The sequence below is a fragment of the Pyrus communis genome, chromosome 1 (genome assembly GCF_963583255.1).
Source record: "Pyrus communis chromosome 1, drPyrComm1.1, whole genome shotgun sequence".
Lineage (NCBI taxonomy): Eukaryota > Viridiplantae > Streptophyta > Magnoliopsida > Rosales > Rosaceae > Pyrus > Pyrus communis.
In genome coordinates, this window is record NC_084803.1 from 34,129,736 (window position 1) to 34,154,614 (window position 24,879).

The window sequence follows — 24,879 nt, forward strand, 5'->3', positions numbered from 1 at the left end:
GGATTTGACACCTAACATACCCACTAGATTGGATCTGCACAGAGAAATTATTCTGCATGAGTTTACCAAAATGCCATTGAAATTTAAGGTCACTCGCTTCACGACAAAGTGGCCGAACCGCATGTTTCGGAGAGTTCGTGACACTCTTTTGTACCCTTTCTACGCTTTTAACGAACTCATTCTTCTCTTTATCCGTAAAGAACTTTGCCAAAAAGAAGAAGAAAGGAACTCATTCTTCGCACGTGATGGGATCCACCGAAACCTTGATCCGTGGTAACCTCTTTTTTCTTGTGACTATTCTGCCTCTGTGCCCTATTGGTATTTCATAGATTTAACTTTTCACGAAAAAAAATTAGTAAATTTTTTTTTGGTCAAAAGATAGAATTTTATTGAATTAAATTCGAATCGTTACATGAAAAAAAAAATTGTAAATTGATTCTCTCTTTTAATTCACAATTATAATTGTCTTGATTTATTTGCGAGTGGTGAATTCTCCAATTCATTGTGTTTTAAAGTCAAATTTTCACATCCCAGCCCAGGGCGGATCATTTTCCGAGCCCGCTCCACCACCGTAGCACGATATTGTCTGCTTTGGGCTCCGACCACGCCCTCACGGTTTTGTTTTTGGGAACTCACGAGCAACTTCCCAGTGGGTCACCCATCATGGGATTGCTCTTAGTCCATTTCTTGCTTAACTTCGGAGTTCCTACGGAACCCGAAGCCAGTGAGCTCCCAAAAGGCCTTGTGCTAGGTAGAGATGAGAATATACATATAAGGATCACTCCCCTGGGCGATGTGGGATGTCACAATCCACCCCCCTTAGACGTCGGCACACCACGACCAGGGTTAGGCTCTGATACCAAATTTCACATCCCGGCCCGGGGCGGATCATTTTCCGGGCCCGCTCCACCACCGTAGCACGATATTGTCGCTCTGGGCTCCGACCACGCCCTCACGCTTTTGTTTTTGGGAACTCACGAGCAACTTCCCAGTGGGTCACCCATCATGGGATTGCTCTAGCCTCTTTCTCACTTAACTTCGGAGTTCCTACAGAACCCAAAGCCAGTGAGCTCCCAAAATGCCTCGTGCTAGGTAGAGATGGGAATATACATATAAGGATCACTCCCCTGAGCGATGTGGGATGTCACACAAATCCTCCCAATTTCTCTTTATGGATTAATACATAATATAATGTACACTTAAACTTGAAATTGCAGTGACACTCAAATTTTCTATGTAAGTTTTTTTCATACGTTTATATGAACATTTGTGATTATTAACACCCCTCCCCCGCACAGCCAACTCCTCCAATGTGAGATACGAACCTTTTGTGATGAAAATCAAATCTAATATAGACGAAAGAAATGTTACTATGAAAGTGAATAAAAATTTGTCATATAATCTCGGGTGCATGACTAAACTCGTACTTTTAACCTCAAATTCTAAGCTTATATATTATTTTCTTTTTTGTTGTCGATATATATTTCTTATTCAATAGTTATGTTTTCGAATAAAATCATACATCATGTCAAATTAATTTCAACAGTATGGGAATTTCCATTTCCATGTTTTGTTGCATTCACGAAATATCCCAAATGGTCAAACTAATTTCAAATATGCTTTTCATCTTTAATTAGGCATCATCAGCTAGTGGTCCTTCAGGTGGTTTCGTCACGTCAATTCATCTTTTCGAGGGTTAGGAAGACTCATAAAGGCATTTTCAACCCCCCTCAAGTCACCATCGTGCGATTCACCAACGTAAAAAATCGAACTCAAGACGTGTCGTATGAAATACAAATTTGAATTTCATTCTCAACAATTGGGTCATCTCGTAGTGGCTGACTACAAATTAGAAATTGACCCGAGTAGTTTTTAAGCTCATAATTTTCATTTCTTGTGATATTTTTATATTAAAATCTAAAAATAATTTACATGAAATGCCCCATTTAATAATATTGGATGGGGTGTACTATCCACACACCCCTTTTTACTTCTCACACACCCTTATTAATTTGTGTCCGTTGATCTTCTTCAATTCATCTAATCTGACGGCCGGAAATTTAAAAGGTGTGAGAGAAATAAAAAATGGTGTGTTGATATCACACTCCTATTAGATAGCGATTGTGTCACTGAGAATTTTGTGGTGCCTGATATTTGCCTATGGAAATGGCGTGCAGATGAAAGGGATGGTATACAAAAAGCATATTAGAAGATAAATACAGCCCAAGCCTAAGTGCCGATTGTGATATGTTCCACTAGGCCACTTCGGTTTGGACTTAATTTTTGCCGATCATGAGTCGAGATGATGTGACGAGCAATGTGGCAAAGGCATTCGAAGTCGGTTATGGAGGACAAAAAATTACAAGTAACGGGAGGTATATACTTTTTTTCTCCGTCGACATCTTCCACTAGACTAGCAATTGTATTACTTACAATTGTTGCAAGTAAGCATTTCTCGTGAAGAAGTCTGCTTAAGCTCAAATCCACTCATGACTCCCACAGAAAGTTTTGTACTCTAACCTAATTTTGTGGTGCCTGATATTTGCCTACGGAAATGGCATGCGGATGAAAGGGATGGTATACAAAAACATATTAGAAGTTAAATACAGCCCAAGCCTAAGTGCCGATTGTGATATGTTCCACTAGGCCACTTCAGTTTGGACTTAATTTTTGCCGATCGTGAGTCGAGATGATGTGACGAGCAATGTGGCAAAGACATTCGAAGTCGGTTATGGAGGACAAAAAATTACAAGTAACGGGAGGTATATACTTTCTTTCTCCGTCGACATCTTCCACTAGACTAGCAATTGTATTATTTACAATTGTTGCAAATAAGCATTTCTCGTGAAGAAGTGTGCTTGGCTCAAATCCACTCATGACTCCCACAGAAAATTTTGTACTCTAACCTAATTTTATGATGAAAATAATTTCCGAACACTTATTTCTTTCTTCTGCATGCACATCTTGTTTGTTCTTGTCAATTAATTCTCATTTTATTTATTCAATTTATATTGTAGGAAAGAACATGAGTATGTAAAGAAAATAATGAGGTATATGAAAATCACGTATCTTCTACCAAGAATGTGTCATCAATACTTAAGTTGGGGATTATCATATAGCTTAGAGGTTGGATTAGGCTATTAAATTAAGATTTCTTCTACTCTGTTTTAGGATAATTAAGATACCAATTCGAGCTCTTAAGATACTTTGACTATATATATACGTTGTCATTGACGTTACATGGCCATGCATATAGTATTCTTAAGGAATACTCAATATCTTTTTCCTTTTTTAGAGTAACATGGGTAGGGAAACCCTAAAAACCAGCATTGCTCATGCCAATTCCTAACTCCTTGCCACCACCAAACTTCCTCATTTAGTGATTGATCTCTTATCTATTTTTGGGTTAGGTTAGGTTAAGTTTACTTCTCTTAGTAATTTTACTTGTACCCCAAGTCATTGGCTTATAAATATATGTACCTTGAGACGTCAACACAATTTATTCAAGGGAACTTTAACGAAAAGCTCCTAGTACTGTTCACTTTCACGAAAAATCACATTTTTATATTAAAAAGTCAATCCTGGTACTATTCACTTTAACCTTTATTTTGTCCTATCGTTAAAACTCAAGGTTTTCAAGCCATTTTCATTAGTTTTCCTTTTATTTTCAATTCTCTAAATTACACAATTTAAAAAAAGTTGAGACACTCACCATATTGTCAATTAATTTTAAAGTAAACCTCATCTTCTAGTATTGTTAACGAGCGTGTAAGGATACGGATAACATCTCTCTAAGAAATGGACATTGTCTGGTTCCTTATATGTAATTAGTTATCTCTCTTTATATGATGATATCCTATCATGTCACCATATAAACATTAAATAACTTGATTCAATACATTTAAATAAAATAAAAAACTTTAACAAAAACTTCTGGTATTGTTCACTTTAATGAAAAACCACATTTTTACACTAAAAAGTTAATCATGGTACTATTCACTTTACCTTTCTTTTTGTTCTTATCGTTAAAACTCAAAATTTTCAAATCATTTCATTAGTTTTCCTTTTAAATAATTTAATGACTTCTTACATATAATCAACAGAATATTATCTCAAAAAAATTGGTAATGTGCGTTATGAAATCATTAAAGTGTTTCTTGACAAAGCGAAAAGAAGGTCAAGAGACATCCCCGCAGTGACAAACCTCTGACGCCACCGATGCACGTGTTTTGATACTTTGTGCCTGATACATCTAAGAGTAGTGAATATAGTAATTCAATAATTTGTCCCCACAATATTAATTAGAGAATCAAAAAAAGAAAAAGCAGCACCATGTGGAGGTAAAATACGTAATAGTACGGGGTACACGAGGGTATAAAGGTCCAGAAAGTGTTTAAATTATATTTTATGTTGGCAAGTAATGGAAATTTCAAATTAAAAAATGAAAGTGATTGTATAGTGGGAATGTGGGAACGGAGGAGCCTGAGGCGACGCCCTTGTAAACGGGGTTTGTGGCTCAGCCATTATCTTGTATATCTTGCGCTTGCGCTATGAATTAAATACTCAAATGTTCTTCTTGTTATTGGGTGATTTAAAAAATAAGTCGTCATTCACTATGAAATTTGATGTTATTGGTGAAAAATAAATGAATATTCTGATATTAAATTTAACGCTAAATAATCATACTCCAAAGGATTAATTTAGTGAAAAGTGAGTAAAGGTTTATAACCTTCAACATGAGTTCGACCTCCAAGGATGCATTCTTTGGGGCCCGGAGTATGGTTGGCGTACCAGCAAGAACCGAAAACTAAAAGTACACTAACACCTCATACGTGATATCGAGGTTCTATTGGTAGGGGATTAACTGGAAAAAATTCATAGTCATTCACTTTTGATTTTGATATCACAAGTGAAAAAAAAAATAGAAAAGTTGATATAGAACCACTTCCATAAGCACCTTGGATGAATGTACTATAAGGGCATGTTTGTTTGCCCTCCTTAGCCTTCACTAGATTGGACTAGACTAACATTTAGTCTAATTCCGTGTATGTTAGTATCAGGGATTAGCATTAGTGGGATTAGGAGGCACTCGCGTTCACTAAAGCCTTCACTAAAGGGTCTTAGCGAGACCCTCCAAAAATAGCCGGACTGCTAAGACCAGCTTCGTTCACTCCTCTAATCCTCTGCAAGCTTCATCGATCTCGCCTTTTCTGCTTTCAGACCCATGGATCTCGTCCTTCGCACATCAACAGCAACAGCGGTCTCACATTGCAGATGCAAGACGGCGATCTCACACTGCAAAATTAGGACAGCGGTCTTAACCACATGCTCTGACTGTAAACCAAACATCTCAACCTTTTGAAGAATTTACAAACACGAAAAAATGAAAAGAGAAATTGACGAAGCAAATCAAATCAAAGGCATATATAGGCTTTCCTAAAGCTCATATATGTTGAAAATGGAGATAAAATGCTACTAAAGCAAACGATTGAAGGAACAAAGCCAGGCAGTAATAACTTGATCAGATGGAGAAATAACCCATCAACTTGTTTCTAGGGAATGTGAAATTTTGCAAAAAAATAATTTTGAAGGATCTGAAATGCAGAAAAAAGATGGAGAAACGAAGAAAATATGACAGGGTCAAAGAGGGAGAAAAGCAGAGAAGCTTCTAGGGAGAGGGAGAGTTCTTAAGAAAATGAAAAATGTTGCATAATAATAAAATATTAATAAGTATGTATTAAAATATTAATAGATATATATTAAATAATGTAATATTAAAGTTTGTTATTGTTTTGATTTTTAATCTGATAATGCATCAAACGCTTCATTAAGCCAGTCCAGCTTAGTCTAGTCTAAGCCAGTCCAGCTTAATCTCTAAAACTAGTCTAGTCCGAGATAGTTCGGTGTAACAAGCGCACCCTAATAGTGGCTGAAGTGATGGCGCTCATATATGCATTCAAGCTTGCAAAACAAAAGAATTTTTCTAGAATTTCTATGGAGGGAAGCTCTGAGTTAGTTATATATGTTGTGGAAAGAAGGTGTGGTGTCCCTTGGAGAATTTGAGACACGATTGGTACATTCATTGGTTGGTCTCCTCCTTACATTATGTGACTTGGAAACATATTTTCAAGAAATAAACTTTGTGGCTGATGTTGTGACTGATGTGGGTTTATCCCTCTTTAATATGCATATTTTGGATATAAGACTCTTCCCTTATGGGCTACTCCTGCTTTTATATTTGATTGTAATCGTACTAGTTCTTCGCGAGGTTTCTCGCGTTAATTGACTACTTTTTGAGCTAAAAAAAAATAAGCACCTTTTAGGAAAAACCCAATTATTTGAAAATTTTGATTTACACCCATTGGCCATCTTCATAGGTCAACAAACTTTTCTTATTAGTGTCAGATCTTGAACATGATATACCAATATGTTCATCATGAAAGCAACATGTTTTTCTCATTGTATTTCATTTTGATATACCATGGTATGTACAATTGCTAAAGTCAAAGTCAATTGTGTCCACAATTTTATTCCTTTCATTATTTTGTTCCAAAATCTTTACATTGTAATTGGATGAATAAATTTAAAATTACTAAAAAAAATTAAAATGACAAAAATTAAAATGACGGAATTTTATTTTCAGAAATTAAATACAGAATTTGTTATTTTAAGCCCACATTCATAGAAATTGGGAAATGACATATATTTACATGAAATTTAAACTTTGAAATTGGAGGTTCCAAATTTTAAGTTCTTTTTTCACACGAAAATTTTAAATTTCTATATTTACGAATCCAAATAAGAAAATTAGTGCATGTCTCAATTTATAAATTCTAGCTTTTATCTAAAATTCAAATTTATTTTCCTCATCTAGTGTCTTAATTTTAACGGACACCAAATTTTAACGCTAAATAATTGTGAATCATTGGTTATCAAGGGAACGTAACAAGAAATGATTATATAAAATTATTTTTTATGGTGAAAAATGTAAGAATAAGATATAGTATCTAATTTTCTGACATGTAAGTCTGGTCCAGATGAACCGGCTATTAAAATGGCCGCAGGGTTTGCTGGTCGATGGAGCCATCCATGTCACTTCCATTATTTGCAGATCATGTCTTCTCTATTTCTCTGACTATTCTGATCTCATTTTAAGAGCAAAGGCCAAAAAGTAGATCTCATTTTACACGCTAAATAAGTAAAAGCAAAATAAATAATTTAAAATTTGACAAAAATCATCTTCAACATTTGGGTTAAAACATAAATTTTTAAATTTTAAACCCCTCCCAAAGTTGCTTCAACAACTGGGCCTAAAATAAGTTTTGAGTTAGAACTGGTTTTAGGGCAAATATTGGGCAAGATTTCGGCCTGGGTTAAAGATCTTGGCAAATAATGCGTGTAGAGGCGCCGAGAAAAAGGGAGATCACGTAGGCATGATGCGCTCAACACGTAGAAACGTGTGAGTGCTGGGCCCATTCTGATGAGTTGTTGGCCACCCATAATAAGCCCAACGGCTCAATTTTGATTGGATAACATGCGTTATTAGAATGTTGGTTGATCCAATGGTCCAGATTCAAAATTATCAAATTTTAAATTTAAGTTTATAATTACATTAAATCTAACCACTGAGATCGAGTATGATAAAATCTAATGGTAAAAAAAAGAAAAAAAAGACCTAAAGACCCAAAATTAAATCCGACAACTAAAATGGTTTACAAAATTTAATTAAATCAAAGTTCACCTAAAACTTCATAAATACTTATGTATTTATTCAAACATCCACACAAAATCACTTGTTCTCATACAATTGTTCTATTTTTTTTTTCTTTCTAGCCACTTCCATAACTATTTCTTCCTATTTCTAAATTTTTTAAGATGGCAAGAGATCATATTAGAGGACCTAACTGGTCAAATGATCAAGATGTTCCTTTGTGCTTGGCATGAGTTTGTACTAGTGAAGATGGTATCATTGGTACGAATCAAAATAAAAAGGTTTTGCAGGCTAAAATCATTGAGAAGTTCAATTCCAACTCTAACACCAACCCCGGGGGAAGTTGGACACCAACCCAAGAGAAGTTTGTAGTGTTTACGATTAGTGGAAAATTATTAACAAAGCGTGCACTTTTTGGAAGGGAAGTTTGGAGAGAGTCTTGGTTGACATGGCTAGTGTAAGGAGTGCCCAAGAAGTGGTGAGTGTCTCCCTTACAAGTTTATTTTTCATGTACACAATCTTTTTTGCAACTAATTGGTCTTTATGTATTCCTTGCATAGGGCGACAAAGCAATAGTGATTTACAAGACAAGAACTATGCCCAAATATTAAACTTTTAAGTTGCATCATGCTTGGAACGTCCTTAGGGATTGTCCAAGGTGGGAAACCGATGCGGACCGACAATGGGAAAAATTATTTGCTAGTGAAGCCTCAAGCATTAATGTTGACAATGAAGGCGACGATTTGGTGACCCCATCTTCTATTTCAAGGCCCTCGGGAAGAGATAAGCAAAAAAAAAGCAAAGAAAAAAGGACAGATGCAAGATCCAATTGGTACAAGATTCGGTGACCCCATCTTCTTCTAATTAATTAATGACTACATTATTTATGTGGCATGTAATTTAGGACACTTTCCAAAAACTTGGATTCGTTTCCTTATTGTTTTTGTAACATCCCACATCGTCCAGGGGAGTGGATCCTGTAAGCCTTATATGTATATTCTCATCTCTACCTAGCACAAGGCCTTTTGGGAGCTCACCGGCATCGGAGTTCATCGGAACTCCGAAGTTAAGCGAGTTCACGCGAGAGCAATCCCTGGATGGGTGACCCACTGGGAAGTTTTGCTCGTGTGAGTTCCTAGAAACAAAATCATGAGGGCGTGATTGAGGCCCAAAGCGGACAATATCGTGCTACGATAGAGTCGAACCAAGAATGTGGTGGGGGCCCGAGCAAGGATGTGACAGTGTTGGTTTTGCTTAGTTGAAGTTTTGAGTTTCTTTTCAATTGGTACATTTTTAAATTTTAGGCCCTTTTCTTACTTCAATAATTTCATGAAGTTCATGGGGCATCTTATTGGTATTATTGTATCAATTATTAACTTTTGTTGGATGTCAATTTATATAAGCAACAGCTATGAAAAAAGAAATGTAACAGTTATTAGCACCCAAAATAAAACAAAAGGACTATAGAAAGGTGATCGACAATTTTTTTGGAGTGTCGTTAGCAGCTCTGAAAGGAAAAGGCTAAAATTTGGCTTGTAATATGAGTCTAGTATTTTTTAGCAAGTTCATTTTGCCGACGTCTACTAGTTGTTGATACAAAAGGGATTGTGTGGCCTCCTGACATTCTAATGTAACTTTTTTTTCTAGGCTAAGGAAACAAAAAATCGGTTTTGTCTTTAGCTTCGACTTTCAATTTTTGCCATTTAAAAACTGAAATTGACCAATTATATAGGTTTTTTTTTTTTTTTTACAAGTGTCTTAACAAAATCAACCCTATGTCGTTTTCATTTTGAGCCGCCATTTTCTCTCTCGTCTCTCCGATCACCACTATCTCATTTATCTTCTTCCACTCTCCTATCTTTTAGTTATTTCCTCTATTTTCCCCAAGCTAAAGAAAATCAATTGACCGAGCCAAAATAGAACCAAACTAATTATATTATCTGATATGTTCTTTTGGTTTAGGATGTAACTAGGCTTTACCAAGACATGCATACCCCCGTTCTTTCAAGTTAATACTTTTATAATTAAAAATCATTAACCTCAATGATACGATATGAATTTTATATTAATCAATCGACAAAACTAGAAGAAGATAACGTGGACGTGAGAATCAAATTTGAAATAAAATGAAGATGCAGATCATTGAATACAAAATGGTCGAAACATTGTGAAAATGAAACCCTTATCATTTCGCCCCCATGGTTGTAGCATATTCTGAAACTTGAAAAAGAACCAAACAGAGTTCTTCAAAAAAAAAAGAAAAAGAAAAAAGAACCAAACAGAATACGACACTTCAGAGCTTTCAAAGTTCAATTTGGAGAGAAAACACAAGAAATAGAATACAATTGGTTTGAATAAAAAAGACAATAATTGAGATTAATTAATTAATTAATATTAACCCAAAATAATCGAAAAACACACAATTTTTTTTTCTTTTCGAACAAACGATATTAGTTACATTAAAAGGGTAGGGAGTTGGCTAAATCTTATAATGAATTAGTAATAATGTGATTCAAATTCGTTATTGGTGAGAATCAAACCTAAAACCTATAATTTATTAGTAAGAAAAATATCACTAAATTGTAGTACGGCAAAACACACACTATTTTATTTGTCTACTTGTACACATGCCATTACCTGAAAAATGAAGCTGGCCCCCCATCCCAACTGTCCCCAATATTGGCTTGCTTCCAGCCGTCAAGCCGTCAAGCCACGCTCACTCTCTCACCCCACCTCTCCCCCCATATAGTATCTCTCTTAAAAATCTTGCTGGAAGTTGGAACTCTGTGTCAAAGGAAACACCCGTATTCTCTTTTTCCACTCTCTCTCTTTCTTTCTCAAGAATTGTCTCTGCTTTTTCTCTCTCTAAACTCACACACTCACACTTCACTTGATGGGAATGAAAGCAAAGGCCCACCACCACCATTACAATGCTAGTGGTGGTAGTGGTGGTGGAGGCAACGGCAGTGAGAGCAGCAGCAGCACCTCACCTAGCCCACCTCCGTCGCCGCGCCGTCACTCTACAGTCCCTCACTGCCGCCGGAAGCTCCGGGCAAAACCCATCTCCATCGTCTCCAGTTTTCTTCTCCTCCGCCGATTCCTCCGCTTACTGGTGGTTCTTCCCCTGTTATACGTCTCTGGCCTGCTCATGTGTGTGGGCCCGTTCTCTGGTCTAGTGGGTCATACCCCTCTTCCCGGTTCCGTTTACCGAAGTCACGAGATGTTTCAGCTGCTCTGGCCTCACATTCAGGCCGATAATTCCACTCCGATTGAGGTTCGGACTCTTGGGGTTTTCTCATTTTTTATTATTTTCTGTTTGGTTTCCGGGAAAATGCAGGAAAATGGTTCTTCTCCTTCAGCTTTGCCGAGCGAGATGAGTATGAAAAGAAAACAAAATACAATTTTTGGACTTGAGATTTTCACTTCGGAGCTAAAAGACAGAAACTTTACTGAAATAAGACTGTTGTGTTACAGTTTAAACCTTTGATTTCAATTTTTTCCCATGTCCTTTCAGATCAAGTAAGCAGTAGAACAGTTGCTCAATTTTTCCTTTTTTTCTCGTTTCTTTCCCAGTTTTTGTTTAAAGAACATGTTGTCCAGCGGCAAATTAGAGTCTGGATTTAGTACAGTTCATGGTTTCTGAACGTGGATGTTAAATTTCATAAATCTTTGTTTTGTAAACCCGGGATTGTTCAGTTGGATTGAACTTTGATGTGAATTATGAAAATCAAAATTAGTGTGGAATTTCCTGCGATTAACCTAGACGATTTGTTGTTTGTGGATGTAGTTGTCCTCTGTATGGAGATTCAGAAGGAAGTTGAAAGAGCAGAAGCCTTGCCCACCTTCAGCTTCTGGACTACAATTAGGTATGTGATAGCACAATCTTGTGTTAGCTGGCTGCTGCATTTTTGACAAATTGGTAAATTTACTCGTCAAAAATTGAAGGTTTGGTAGTTTTGGAATCAAAGGTCATGAGTCATTTATCTGATAGTATTTTTCTCGGCACATTTTCTAATAGTCTCCGTTGAATTCCAGATTCCCCAGGCCTTACTGGTTACTTGATTGTGGAGGTTAATGGTGGCCTTAACCAACAACGCTCTGCGGTATGTTAATCCTTTATTATTTGCGGGATGCTTCCTGTTATTCTTATTTTGCTCAATTTCAGCAGCTGTACATATCTCCTTTTGAGGGCATACAGTTTGTTTGTGTTATTAATTCATGTTTTTTGTTTCTCAGATTTGCAATGCTGTGGCCCTTGCTGGTCTTTTGAATGCAGTTTTGGTTATTCCTCACTTTGAATTCCATAACGTTTGGAGGGATCCGAGGTAAAGTAACTATTATTGAAGTCCCGACCCTTAAAAACTTAAATCATATGTGTGTATATCCATGTCTAACCAACTTCAACAAGTTTAGAACCTAAATTAGGTTGTCAGGTTCATGTAATGTCTTGCTCTAAATTAGTTGGTTATTCCTCGCTTTGAATTCCATAACGTTTGGAGGGATCCGAGGTAAAGTAACATTTATTGAAATCCCAACCCTTAAAAACTTAAATCATATGTGTGTATATCCATGTCTAACCAACTTCAACAAGTTTGGAACCTAAATTAGGTTGTCAGGTTCATGTAATGTCTTGCTGTAAATGACCAATAACATGTATCAAAAAGCCTGCCAGATGTTTACCTTGAGAGGAAAACTCAGTTTATAGAAAGCATTATGAGAATGCCGTCCTTCTAATCTTTCTTCAAATGATTTTTCAAGATACTCTTATTGTGTTTTCAATTGAAATTAAAAAGCAGTATCTTTTGTTTGACAGCACTTTTACTGATATATACGATGAAGATCATTTCATAGCCACCCTTGAAGGCCATGTTAAAGTGGTTAAAGAACTTCCGGAGATTCTGATGGATAAATATGATCACAACATCTCTAACATACCAACCCTTCGTGTCGAAGCTTGGGCTCCTGTCCGTTATTACACAGGAGAAGTTTATCCTGTTCTGCAGAAGCAGGGGTAGGTGCTAAACTGTTTATTTTTTTCTGTTCCATATCGAACAGGCCGTAAACCCTTCCAAACCTCTAGGTTGTTTTTTCATAGTTGTATTGTTTATGCAGGGTTATCCGCATAGCTCCATTTGCTAATAGATTAGCAATGAATGTCCCACCTCCTATTCAGCATTTGAGATGCCTCGCTAATTATGAAGCATTGAAATTCTCTTCTGCCATATCAAATTTGGCAAATAAACTAGTTGAACGAATGACTGAAATGAGTTCAAGGACCGGTGGAAAGTACGTTGCAGTCCACCTCCGTTTTGAGGAGGTAATACAGCTTGTTTCCATAAACTGTTAAAGTTTTTGTCTATCTTCTGCGTAATGGTCATGAAACTAATCATGTTATCAACTGTTTTTCATCTTGCAGGACATGGTGGCATTCTCGTGCTGTTTGTATGATGGAGGAGAGGCTGAAAATGTCGCAATGAATTCAATTCGACAAAAAGGATGGGGAGAGAAGTTCAAGAGAAAAGGCCGCGTAACTCTACCTGGTCTCAACAGGATTGATGGAAAATGCCCACTTACCCCCTTGGAGGTACTGTACTCAATTCCGCATGCATCTTCTACTTGCTCATAGCTGCCTACCATGGAGAAATAATCCTTTTCTTTCTTGTTAGTGTAGGTTGGAATGATACTACGGGGTATGGGATTTGATAACAGCACTTCAATTTATTTAGCCTCTGGGAAAATCTACTGGGCGGAGAAACATTTGGCTCCTCTGCTCAAGTTGTTTCCCTATCTGCATACCAAGGAGTCTCTTGCAACCCCAGATGAGCTTGCTCCTTTTGAGGTGTCTTACTAGTTTTCATGCAATGTCCGCCCACAAAATTATTTTGATACTAGTGAAACACGTTACTTTGAAATCTACCGCTCTAAAATTTTATCTACTTTTGCTAGGGTTATTCTTCAAGATTGGCAGCTTTGGATTATACAGTATGCTTGTTTAGTGAGATTTTTGTGACAACACAAGGTGGGAACTTCCCACATTTTCTAATGGGTCATCGGAGATTCCTCTATGGTGGGCATTCCAAGACTATTATACCTGATAAGCGCAAGCTTGTTGTTCTACTGCAGAACATGAGTATGAGGTATCTGTCGGTTTAGTTTTTGTAATATAAAAAAGTTTCTGCTTGGAATAACCCGATTTGAAGATTTCTAGTTTATAAACGCTGACATTAGGCTTACGTGAAAACTATTGGTTTTGCAGTTGGAAAGATTTCAAACTTGAGATGGAAGCAATGCTCACAGAAAGTGACCGCAAGGGAAAGATAATACCGAGAGTGAAAAAATTCACACGAAAATCTTCTGTATACACATACCCTTTGCCAGAGTGTAGTTGTCTCCAAAAGCACAACAACACTCAGATTGTACCATCTACACATTCTTGATTCTTTGTGACAAAGCTATGAGAAATGGAGAAACAAACGTCGTGCTTCAAAAGCATCTTCCACGAGTGCCATCATCAGTCATAAGGTTACATTGGGGGCTCTAGCTCTTCCCTTCTGTGGACTTCGAAGAGAGGCTCGTTGCTCTGAAGCCTGTTGGGAAAATGTAGAAAGTATTTTCAGCAGCAGGTTTTCCAATTTTGATTTCCTCATCCCATGTGATTCATTCTTCCCCTTTCGTATGGAGGTGTTGGATCTCGTAGCTGGACAGAGCTGAAGTGCAAGCCTTCTCCGGCAATGTTGGGGCATTGCTCAACATTTGACGCACATAGATTGATATAAAGCATATAAGTTTTCGGGTGGATATATCTAGCATATAAGGAACCTAGGGATTGACAGTTTGTTTTGCAGTTTGATTCTTTCTTGTTGTCAAAGGCATTCCTGAGTACATAATGCTAATACTTTGTACTTGCAAGTTTTTGGCCATTGTATTGTATCGTTGTAACAATTTTGATATAGCAAAATTCAGTGCCTGCATTGTTTCCGGGAGGGCGATATGTGAAAAAACTTGAGCTCTGTTTGGATGCAGGAATTTGAAAGAAAGAACTTGAATTCGACAGCATGGCTTGTAGAATCCATTGGATTAACTGCTTCTTTAAAAAGCACTTTTGGAACGGTGATATGATGCAATGAATTTGGAATCACTTGATGAAACGAAGCATTTGAACCCCAATTGTTCTCTTTTATTAAACAAATTTTGACGAAGTAATGTTGTCTAAATCCCTAAATTTGAAACTCCATGCAAATGGGTGTGATGTGTAGCATTTGAGATAACTTGTTTTTAATGGAGCGTCATTGTGTTTTGTGAAGCTAATTTTGTTGCTGATATTCTTGATAATTTTGTTCAATCACTCTCTTCTGATCATGTTTGGATCAATGTAGTTCCTAATCGTAGAAACAAAGGTCATTCACTTATATACTGTTTATACTGGATATTTTGGAGACTTCCTTTTATTAAATTTTATGCTTTCAAAAAAAAGTTGCCACCCCTTAATTATGTGTATATATGTACATAGAAGGGTGACAAAACACACAGCTTCAATTAATGGTATACCTGATTAAAAATAGTGAGAAAAATTATACTCTCAAATATTACATCACTATTTTTTTTTTCCATTAAATATGGGGCAAGTTGTTTGCTTTGGCAAGACAGTTGACCATTCCGAGGGTCAGGAAGGCTCATGGAGACATTTTAATCTCTCCTTGACTACTATCGTGTGATTCAGCAGCCCTAAAAATCACAAAAGAAAATACATCAATATTTACTTCCCAAAAATATTACATCATTATTTGGTTTTATGACATCTAATTTTCACTTTGTTCAACAAAGATGATTCCTAATAAACAATAAGGAAATACTTTTTTTTTCCCCTGAAGTATAAGGAAATAAGGGTAGATATGACATTTGCAATTTAGTATATTGCTTGTGATTAAAAATATAAAAAAAATTAAAATGTAAAAAATAATGTTAGGATAACTAAAATTTTAAACTAAATTTGATAAATCAAATGATGTGGACACTGATTTCGTGCAACCCTCTAAAGCCCGTCGGCGGAGGTGGGTACTTAAACAGGAGCACATGTTAGAAGCCCACGTGATAACAATGAGTCGGGCCCATAAGAACAAACAAGTGGGGCCCAGTTTCGCGGTGGGTCTCACGTGTGTGTATTAGCGCGGCAAAACCCACGAGCTCGCATTCAATTCACCCATGGAACGCGCGTATTTGAACCGTATAGCCACGGCTTTCCGCCACTGTGGCGGCCGAGCTCAGACCAATCACAGCTGAGCATTTCACTCCCAATTGATCAAGCTCGGCGTTTCGAATGACATTTTTCTTGCTAACAATCTGATCTCTATCCATGTAGCATTTCATATTTGGAAGACGCACGGAAGTTGTTTGATGAAATGCCTGAGAGGGAAGTTGTGACATGGACCACGATGGTTTCTGGGTATACTAATTGCGGAAAACCTGATAAGGGTGTGGGATTGTACAACCGGATGTTGGAGTCTGAATCGGAGATGCCGAACGGGTTCTTGTACTCTGCGGTGCTCAAACCTTGTGGCTTGTTGGGCGACCTGAGAACGGGTAATTTGATCCTTGAGAGGATATGTGGCGAGAGATTGGAGTTTGACACTGTTTTGATGAATACCCTTTTGGATATGTACTTCAAATGTCGGAGTTTGATTGATGCTAGGAGAGTTTTCGATGACATATCGAGTAAAAACACGACTACGTGGCGTGCTCTGGTTTCGGGTTTTACTGAGGCTGGTTTGATGGAAGAGGCAGTGAGTTTGTTTCATCAAATGAAAGAGCCGAGTGTTGTATCTTGGAACAGCATAATTGCTGGTTTTGCAGATAATGGAAGTTCGCGCGCATTTGAATTCGTTTGTATAATGCATGGAGAAGGCCTCAAGTTAGATGGATTTACTTTCCCGTGTGCACTTGGTTGCAATGAATTGACTGAAGCTGTAGAACTGTTTGATCAGCATTCATGGTGCTATGCTTCCTATTTGCGCCCTAAATTCGCCATGCGCCTCCCGGGCATGCTGGGAATTTCAAACAAGAAACTGGTGGGTGCGAGCATGTCACTACTAGTTGCCGCTAGTAGTCGAGATTTGAATGATTGAGATTGCGCTTGAGTTCGACCTTTAACCAAGAGATTATGCCGGGAGTGCCTCAAATTAAGGTTCTTTCTTTGCCTTTAAGATAAGGACTTTACTTATATGGAGAAATGTAACAATATGTAAATGGCAAGTTTACTGAAAGGGTATATGATAGAGGAAGTAAATGAAGGTAAAGGTATTGTAGATTAATATAAATTGCTTGGAAATGTTAATGAATTGAAGTGCAGTGCAACTAAGTAAAGATTATTGAAAAGCAAGTTGATTCGTACAGCAGAAATGTAAATGAGAATACAAGGAAATCGATACTACTCAGAAGAATAGCAGAGCTTTAAAAGGAAATACAAGGCTTTTGTAGAAATGAAGTATTAAAAAGGGTGCATAGATTGAATTAAGTTGAATTGTTTGATTGATTGGTTGAGTGTCCATAATCCCTTTGCCTCTGCTTCTTTATATAGAGAACTGAGAGAGCCTCTTTGCTGAGGACATTGAACTGTGCTGAGAAGCTTCACTGCCAACTTGCATATGAAATAATATTAAAAGAAGCAAATTCGCTTTCCACCACATGTCTATTAATCCCACTTGCAATAAATTAATATTTAAAATAAGCAAGTTGACTTCTTTCACCACATGTCCATCTCTCAAGTATGCCAACATACTTACTTGCAATAAAGCCACCGCTTCAAACCATATGGTGAAACATTCCCACATGCAACTTTTAGTATATTTGCACACTAATCCCCCAAATGTCATATTTTGACTTTAAACCCAAATAAGTAAAATTGTGCATATTTTAGGAGCAAACACTTCCATTTCTGATAGTTTGGCACTTCGGAATTCTATCTTTCAGGATACGTCACTAACGAACGCAATAGCGCAGCTTTGGATTTAGTTTTGAAAATACATTGCTCAGGTACTTGCATGGATTCCTACACTTTTAGTGGTGCTTTAAAGGCTTGTGTCAACTTATTCCACTTGAGACTTGGGCGTCAAAGTGCACGGCTTGGTTGTACCCACAGGGTATGCGTTAGATCATATTGTTGGAAGCATTCTTATAGACATGTATGCAAGACTGGGCAACAATAATAATGCGTTGGGATTGTTTCAAGGGCTTCCAAAGAAGGACGCCTTAGCTTGGTCTGGTTTGATCATAGAGTGTGCGACAACGGGACGAAGCTGGCTTGCCTTTTCGCTGTTTCAGGATATGGTGTATTTGGGTCTCAAAGTAGATCAATTTGTCATTTCGTTTATTCTGAAAGTTTGCTCCAGATTAACTTCTCTTGGAAGCGGAAAACAGGTTCATGGTTTGTGTGTTAAGAGTGGATAGGAATCTGAGGAAGTTGTAGTGACATCCCTGCTTGATTTGTACTCAAAATGTGGTTATTCTGTGGAAGAACGAGACACTGTGTGTTGGACTGGGATACTTGTGGGGTGTGGACAAAACAGAAGAGCAGACGAAGCAATTAGATTTTTCAAGCAGATGACAGGATCAGGATTGAAGCCAAACGAAATTACGTATCTTGGTGTTCTATCAGCCTGCAGACATGCTGGACTTGTTGAAGAGCGCTGGCCATATTTGGTTCAATGAAAATTGAACATCGACTCAAACATCGTTTAGAGCATTATTATTGCATGGCTGACATTCTTGGTCACGCTGGATGTGTTAAGAAGGAAAGCGTTGGATTGAGATTTCGAGTTAAGAAACACTGCATTAGAAATTGCATTGTTCAGAAATTAAGTACATCCGCATCAATGTTTCTGATAAACTATATAGCAGATACTATTTGGGCTCCGAATTCAGCCAGTCGATTCAATTAGATTCTCAAAGAAAATGAAAGAAACATACTAAATAATTTACTTCCGTAGCTAATTATGCTTTGCATTTTGTACTTTTTCTGTCACTGTCTGTCATATTTGCGATCCCTATTCATTGTTGTTTACTTCAACATGTGCAGATTTTGATAGAGCAAACTGTGTCACCTAAATTCATGGGTTGCTCAAAAAGTTCTCGGTATGTAACCCGTATCTCTGGCACAAATTTGATGTGCCTCCACCATCAAATCTGACTCTTTGAATGTTATCCGTGTTCTCTGAAGTTATGCGTATCACTTGTAATACAAATGCTATCTTGTTTTAGTTATCCTGGATGTATGATGTTACCTTCATTTCTGTATTACTCGTAATCAGTTCCCCATCTTGTTCGTATGTTTTGTTTCATCTGCGTAATACGATTTTCAGTAACACAGCGAGGTGCATGTTCTAGTGTTGACAGGTAGTTAAGGGAAAGAATTCAAAGCTAAAAGATCCATGCCCATCAAGGTTGGTGTTCACCTAACGAGAAGTGAATTATCTTTTATGTACCATTCGACCGAAGTTTGAATCCTCATCTCCGTAGATCAGAGTAGTTTAAAATATAAATCGTTTGTGAGTAAATAGATGTGAATATATATGTAATGCCCGAATGATGTTTTTGTTTTGTGACAGAAGGGGAAAGAAAGGAATCCAGTTGAGGTGATGAGTTGTCAATTCTGCATTTGCTGTTGCATTGCATGTGATGTGCGCCAATTGTTGCCATCTTTCAGTCAAACAGCAAAGAAGGATTGCAGCATTGAAAGGAAAGGTAGCCTCGTGAGTCATCGGAGGCTTTAACTACAAGTTATTGCTCTCAACCAAATCCAGGAAGCTGCATCTCTCCGTCAGGTTAAAAGATAAGCTGGTCCAAGCTGCTAATTAAACGCGGTACGCTGGTCCAACCCATTTGAGCCTGACCCAACACAATTCAGCGACAATGTAGGAACATGGATGGGTGCCCTACCTCCACCTTTCGTCAGTGATGGGTGAGTGTCGAATGCAGAGACAGAGAGGTCTTTGCTTTGTAAGGCGTCAACTGTGCAGAGCAACGCCAGCAGAGAAAACTCAACTCATTGACATTGCCACTGCCACGTTGCTTTCTTCTTCTTCAATGATTACCAGTTGGCTTTGGCTATATATGTCCCCCCATAAAGTATTAAAGTGAGAATCAGGAGTGAGGCATGCCCTTGGCTTTATTCTTTCTTTCCAGTTTCCAGTTTTTACTGTTAGCAATGAAGCTAAAGTAACTGCACAAAAGCTTCACGGAAAATTACCTGGAAAAATTTACATTATCATTTTGTGCCTTTCACTTTTGGGCCCCAAGTTGATTCATTCCAAGTGGTTTAGTAAAGTAACACCATAAAATGGCATGTATCCTGTCATGTTTCTCATGGATTTAATCATGTTGTTGGGCGATGAAGCATCAACACATACAAAAAATGGGTGTAGCGAAGATGAGAATGCTTCGTTGGATGTGTGGGCACACGAGAAAGGATAAGATTAGGAACGAGAATATTCAAGGTTAATTAGGAGTAGCCGAAATTGAAGATAAGATAAGTGAAAATCGGTAAAGGCGGTTTGGACATGTGAAACGAAGACCTATAGAGCTCCGATTAGAATATGTGATTATAAGACAGAGACTCAAGGCCAAGGGAGTAGATGAAGGCCTCTAAGAAAAGACTTTGACTACTTGGATCTAACAGAAGATGTGACACAAGATCGAGCGCAGTAACGTTATAAGATTCATATAGCCGATCCCATTTAGTGGGATAAAGATTTGTAAAATATGAGTTTGGTAATTGTTCAAATTCCAAACTTCTCATATGTTTACTAATACAGAAACAAATAATTTGTTTTTTTTTTTTGGAGAATCCGTAATCCGAAACCAAAAAAAAATCAGGAATAAAAGTGAACTTGGTGGGACTTCTTTCCCTGTGACTTCATCTTTAACTTTGGGCATGTAAGGTTCTGTTGTGCTTGGAGTTGTGTTGTGATTTTCTTCTCTTAGAAAAAGATTCGAATATAAGGGTAAATGAATTGAAATGAAGAAAGACGAGGAAGGAGAAGGACGGTGGGAAGGATGTGGAAGAAATGTGGTAGAAATATGGGAGAGATCATGGAAACAAATTGACAAAAAATATTGAAGAAAAATGAGAGGACAAAATTGAGCCACACCGTTTGCATACATCACATTAATATTTGTTAGAACCTTCTAATCAAACACCAAGAGAACTCCAAATCATAAGACATTGAGTACAAAACAAGAGTCAACAATTAGCAAAACTAGGGCGGGGACCACAAATCAAGAACCCCATGCCCTGCGCAACCTTCCATCCTCTATGGTTTGCTCGGTAAATCCAAGACCAGAAGACATGTAAATATGGCACAATTAGCAGGACAAGTGGATGTGTAATGTTATATTGCACCAAAATACATTCTAAAAATTTGGATATTATGAGTGATACGTTAGTATTTCTGTTCAGCTACATCTATTCTTTTCATTTCATACAAATTATATTGGGGAGAGAGGAGTTGAACCTCTGACTGCAGATATAGAGTTAAATGTTCTTAACCACTTGAGTTACAAACGCCTTGCACATTTAATTTTATTTTAAAGCATGTTTCCTTCTAATGAATAAGAAATTTTCGTTGTTGAAGAAAGGATTGTAGCTCAACCGCTCATGTGGATTGATCACTTGCATTCGAAGACTCGTATTCAATTTCTCTTTCCCGGAATCATTTGTATGAAAGAAAAAATTGTCAGTTAAATTATTGCAAGAGCGGAAACGAGAGTTCGTATAGGAGCGGTCTAATATTTTCTTACGCTAATCTCGAGTTAAGATATATAGTCTAACTCTAATATTTGAGTGCTTTTTAATGTGAGAGGCTATGTGTTTGATGAAAATGTAAATGGAGTTTTTCTCTCACTTGACATGTTACAAGAGAAATAAAGAGAAAGAAAACGTACCTGTTGCATTTAAGTTTTCCTTTCAGTTTAGAGTTTGGGACCAATAGGTTGAGAGAATATATTTGCAAATACCATTTGATTAGGACAACTCTCATACTGAATAAGATCACGTAGAGTCGAATGAGATCGTGATAGAGATTAGACATTAAAGCTTAGGGATTAGATAAATGATAAGGAAACTATGTCAAAATGAGACTCTTCATGAACTTTCTGTCACTTTATAATTTCATGTCAATTCTTGTGCCAATATTATAAAATATTGTGCAAAAAAACATAAAATAACAGATAGTCCATATAAAATCTCACTTTTAAAATAATCTTCTTAACATTCAAGGACCTATATTTTACTCCATCACATTTACACATAAAAATGTAGATTAAAAAGAAAGGAAAACACGTGCACACGATCACAAAGAGCTGCCTAGTCAGTAGGATTAAGATAATAGAAATTCCAAAGCCCAATTTTTCACTTAATGTCATCTAGTCAGTAACTCATGCACTTACAATTGCACAAATTCTCATGAAAACCAAAATTATATAGACCATGACTTCTTTGTCATTAAGCATCTGTCTAGCACCAAACAATTTTACTGTTCCTCGTTGACCCAACATCAATGCTCTACACAACTCACCAATCTTACGTGCATGCACATCCTTCAAAGTTCTAAGTTCATAAAGCATTGAGTCATTCACTTCCCACACAACGCCAAATTTTACAAGCCAATTTAGTTGTCTTTCAGTGTGATTGTAACACGATGCAACATATTTTGGTGGATTAATGTGATTGTAACACTTTATAGTGTGATTACAGTGATATATATGTTTTTCGCTGAATACATCAAAGCATAATAAGGGCACTTCTAAATAGAAGTAAATATAAGGAAAAAAGAAATGTGTGAAAATCATTTGTTTTTGTCAAACTGAATCAAACAGGTTAAGGTCGGTTTGAGAATTATCTTTTAAGAATAATTTCCTTTTCTCAAACAGAATACACAATTCTGACTAAATAAATTAAAGCCAAAGTATCATAAGGCCGAAGCACGTTGAAATATTTCTGTAAGATTCAAGTTTTTTTTTTAAGAAGCATGTATAAAAATCCTAAATCTTTTATGTTCATAAGTACTTTTGTTTGTAATTGTTTTTAAACTTTTTATATCAAATATCGTCAATAACGCATAATTATTTGGAAGTCAAACAAGAATTTCTAATCACCTTTAGCCATTTACAACATGAGTGTACCAAAAACTCATTGAAAGTTTTAGTAACCTCCATATATGACAACAAAACAAGGCAAAATAGCCTTGGGATTAAACACATACAGCTCATCCAAATTAGAGTAAACTCCCACAGCTCCGGCCACAGAGTCGTACTCTTCCATGCCGACATTTATATTTCCAACACTACCCTCCACGTTCTTCTTCACCCTCCCTGCAATCACACGGCACACAAGCATTGCCCTCTTGTCACCCTCCTCCGCCGCCGCCGCCTTATCATGAGCTCTGCCGCTTGTCGCGGTTGTCAAAATCCCCTGCTCCGTCAACTCCCCAGAGAACTTGTTGAAGCCGTTTTTTATGATGCTGCAAACATCGCAGTGTGGGATTGAGTTGCAGAGGTTGGAGGAGCCGTTGAGGCCAAGAGAGCAGGCAAAGGTGGTGCAGTGGAAACGGAGGAGCTCGTTGCCGTCGGCAATGCAGCGGGGGTGTTTCTTGGGGAGCTTGGCGGCTTTTGCTTTGATGGAGTCTCTATACTCTTCGAATTTGGTGATGGTATTTTGGGTGCTGTGGACTTTAAGGATGCGGTCGATTTTGCAGATGGGGGTCTCTTTTTTCAGCCAGCTGGACTGGAATATGATCTCCACTATGTTCTTGCTTGTGTCTTCAGGACCCAATTCAGAAACTGTGGATTTTGTGACGCACGGAATTAGAAGGAAAAAAAAAAAGTGAAACTTTGGACTTGGTTTTCTGTGATTGGATTAAAAGAATGAAAATTTGAACATGGTTTTCTGTAAATTTTGCATTCATTGTTAGTAGAAATTGATGTTGCATTGATGTATGAGAGAGAGAGAGAGAGGTCCTGAAACTGAAAGTTGATGGCTTTCACAAGTTCCAGCTGAAATTTTTTACTATAAACTCAGAGTGAAGAGAAATTTACTTTTAATGGACCATTTCTGTTTTAAGTCCAATTTGTAAGTGCTTCTAACAAAAGTGCTTATGGACAGAAGTGCTTCGTAAAAAAAGGCAGTCCCCAACCGAGACAAATGGTTGAGAATTGTGAGGGTACCTGCATGTCTAACAGCCTGATGAAGCTCCAAGTTCTCAGCTTTCATGAAAATCTCACCACATTCCGGACAAGGACAGATGCTCCCCCTCAGAGAAGGGTCTCTAGCAAACCCAAGAACAGGATCAACCACCATTCTGCACTCATAACAACCCGAAAATCGCCGAAACGGCATTGCTCTAAACGACCCCCCGCCAGCAGCAGAAGAAGAATTATTAGAAGAAGAAACTGCAGAAAACGAAGAAGAAGATGTGGAAACAACCCCATTGATTTCATGGAGTGGAGCTTTCATGGATCTGCTTGAAGTCTCATTGCTGTGGCCTGAAAAACCCATTGAAGAAGAAGCCCTTTTCTTATGGACTTCTGGAGATGCTAACATTTCCGGCCTCTGCATTATTTTTGTGTTGTTACACAACGAGCCGGAACATCTCATTTTCTTGCATTTCTTGGCTGCATTGTTAGCTTCCTCCATGGCTTGTTGCTCATTTGGTTGCTTTTGTGGTAGCTGAACCGGTTGGAGGTGTTTGCAGGTCAGTAGGCCTCTCACAACTGACCAGTAAGGCTTCTCTGCCGGGTTCTTCTCCGCCTTTTGGGGCTTCGGGTTCTTGTTCTCATGGTGCTTTTGAAGCTTTTGATGTGTTTGCTTGGTGGGTTTTCTTTGGGTTTTTGGTTTATTAGAGCTAGCCATGGCTGAGGAAGACATGTAATTTGTGATGGAAAAAATGGTGGGTTTTTGGATTTGTTTAGAATTGGAGGAGATGGGGTGCTTTAAGAGACATGAGGGGAGGTTTGGCTCGCAGAGAAGCTCTCTTTGGCTTTGGCTTTTGCTTTTGTAGAAAGCGATTTCTGGATTAGGGTTCTATGTGGGCTTTTCTTGTTGTGTGTACAAACTACAAACCATTGATTTGTAAATAGATAAGTGATTGGTGATGTGTGCAAAGTGTAAGATATTGTTA

At 37.6% G+C, this 24,879-nt stretch overlaps 3 protein-coding genes and 1 pseudogene across 3 annotated transcripts; 3 read left to right on the top strand and 1 right to left on the bottom strand.

Annotated features, from left to right (window-relative positions):
* Nucleotides 1-10,499: 10,499 nt before the first annotated feature.
* Nucleotides 10,500-14,757, top strand: LOC137737195 (O-fucosyltransferase 10-like). Its single transcript, XM_068476606.1, has 10 exons — nt 10,500-10,985; nt 11,499-11,577; nt 11,747-11,814; nt 11,948-12,036; nt 12,525-12,722; nt 12,824-13,028; nt 13,128-13,295; nt 13,383-13,550; nt 13,658-13,848; nt 13,968-14,757. The coding sequence occupies exons 1-10, from the start codon at nt 10,605-10,607 to the stop codon at nt 14,146-14,148; spliced, it is 1,728 nt and encodes a 575-aa protein (XP_068332707.1). The 5' UTR covers nt 10,500-10,604; the 3' UTR covers nt 14,149-14,757.
* A 1,072-nt stretch (nt 14,758-15,829) lies between these two features.
* Nucleotides 15,830-17,392, top strand: LOC137726696 (pentatricopeptide repeat-containing protein At4g08210-like). Its single transcript, XM_068465670.1, has one exon. It carries the CDS (start codon nt 16,111-16,113, stop codon nt 16,831-16,833), a length of 723 nt encoding a protein of 240 aa, XP_068321771.1. The 5' UTR covers nt 15,830-16,110; the 3' UTR covers nt 16,834-17,392.
* A 356-nt stretch (nt 17,393-17,748) lies between these two features.
* Nucleotides 17,749-18,645, top strand: LOC137726316 (pentatricopeptide repeat-containing protein At4g08210-like; annotated as a pseudogene).
* Nucleotides 18,646-22,839: 4,194 nt separating this feature from the next.
* Nucleotides 22,840-24,858, bottom strand: LOC137714972 (uncharacterized). The gene is made up of 2 exons (XM_068454162.1): nt 23,927-24,858; nt 22,840-23,542 (listed from the first exon to the last, which is right to left on the bottom strand). The coding sequence occupies exons 1-2, from the start codon at nt 24,624-24,626 to the stop codon at nt 22,905-22,907; spliced, it is 1,338 nt and encodes a 445-aa protein (XP_068310263.1). The 5' UTR covers nt 24,627-24,858; the 3' UTR covers nt 22,840-22,904.
* Between the last annotated feature and the right edge of the window lie 21 nt (nt 24,859-24,879).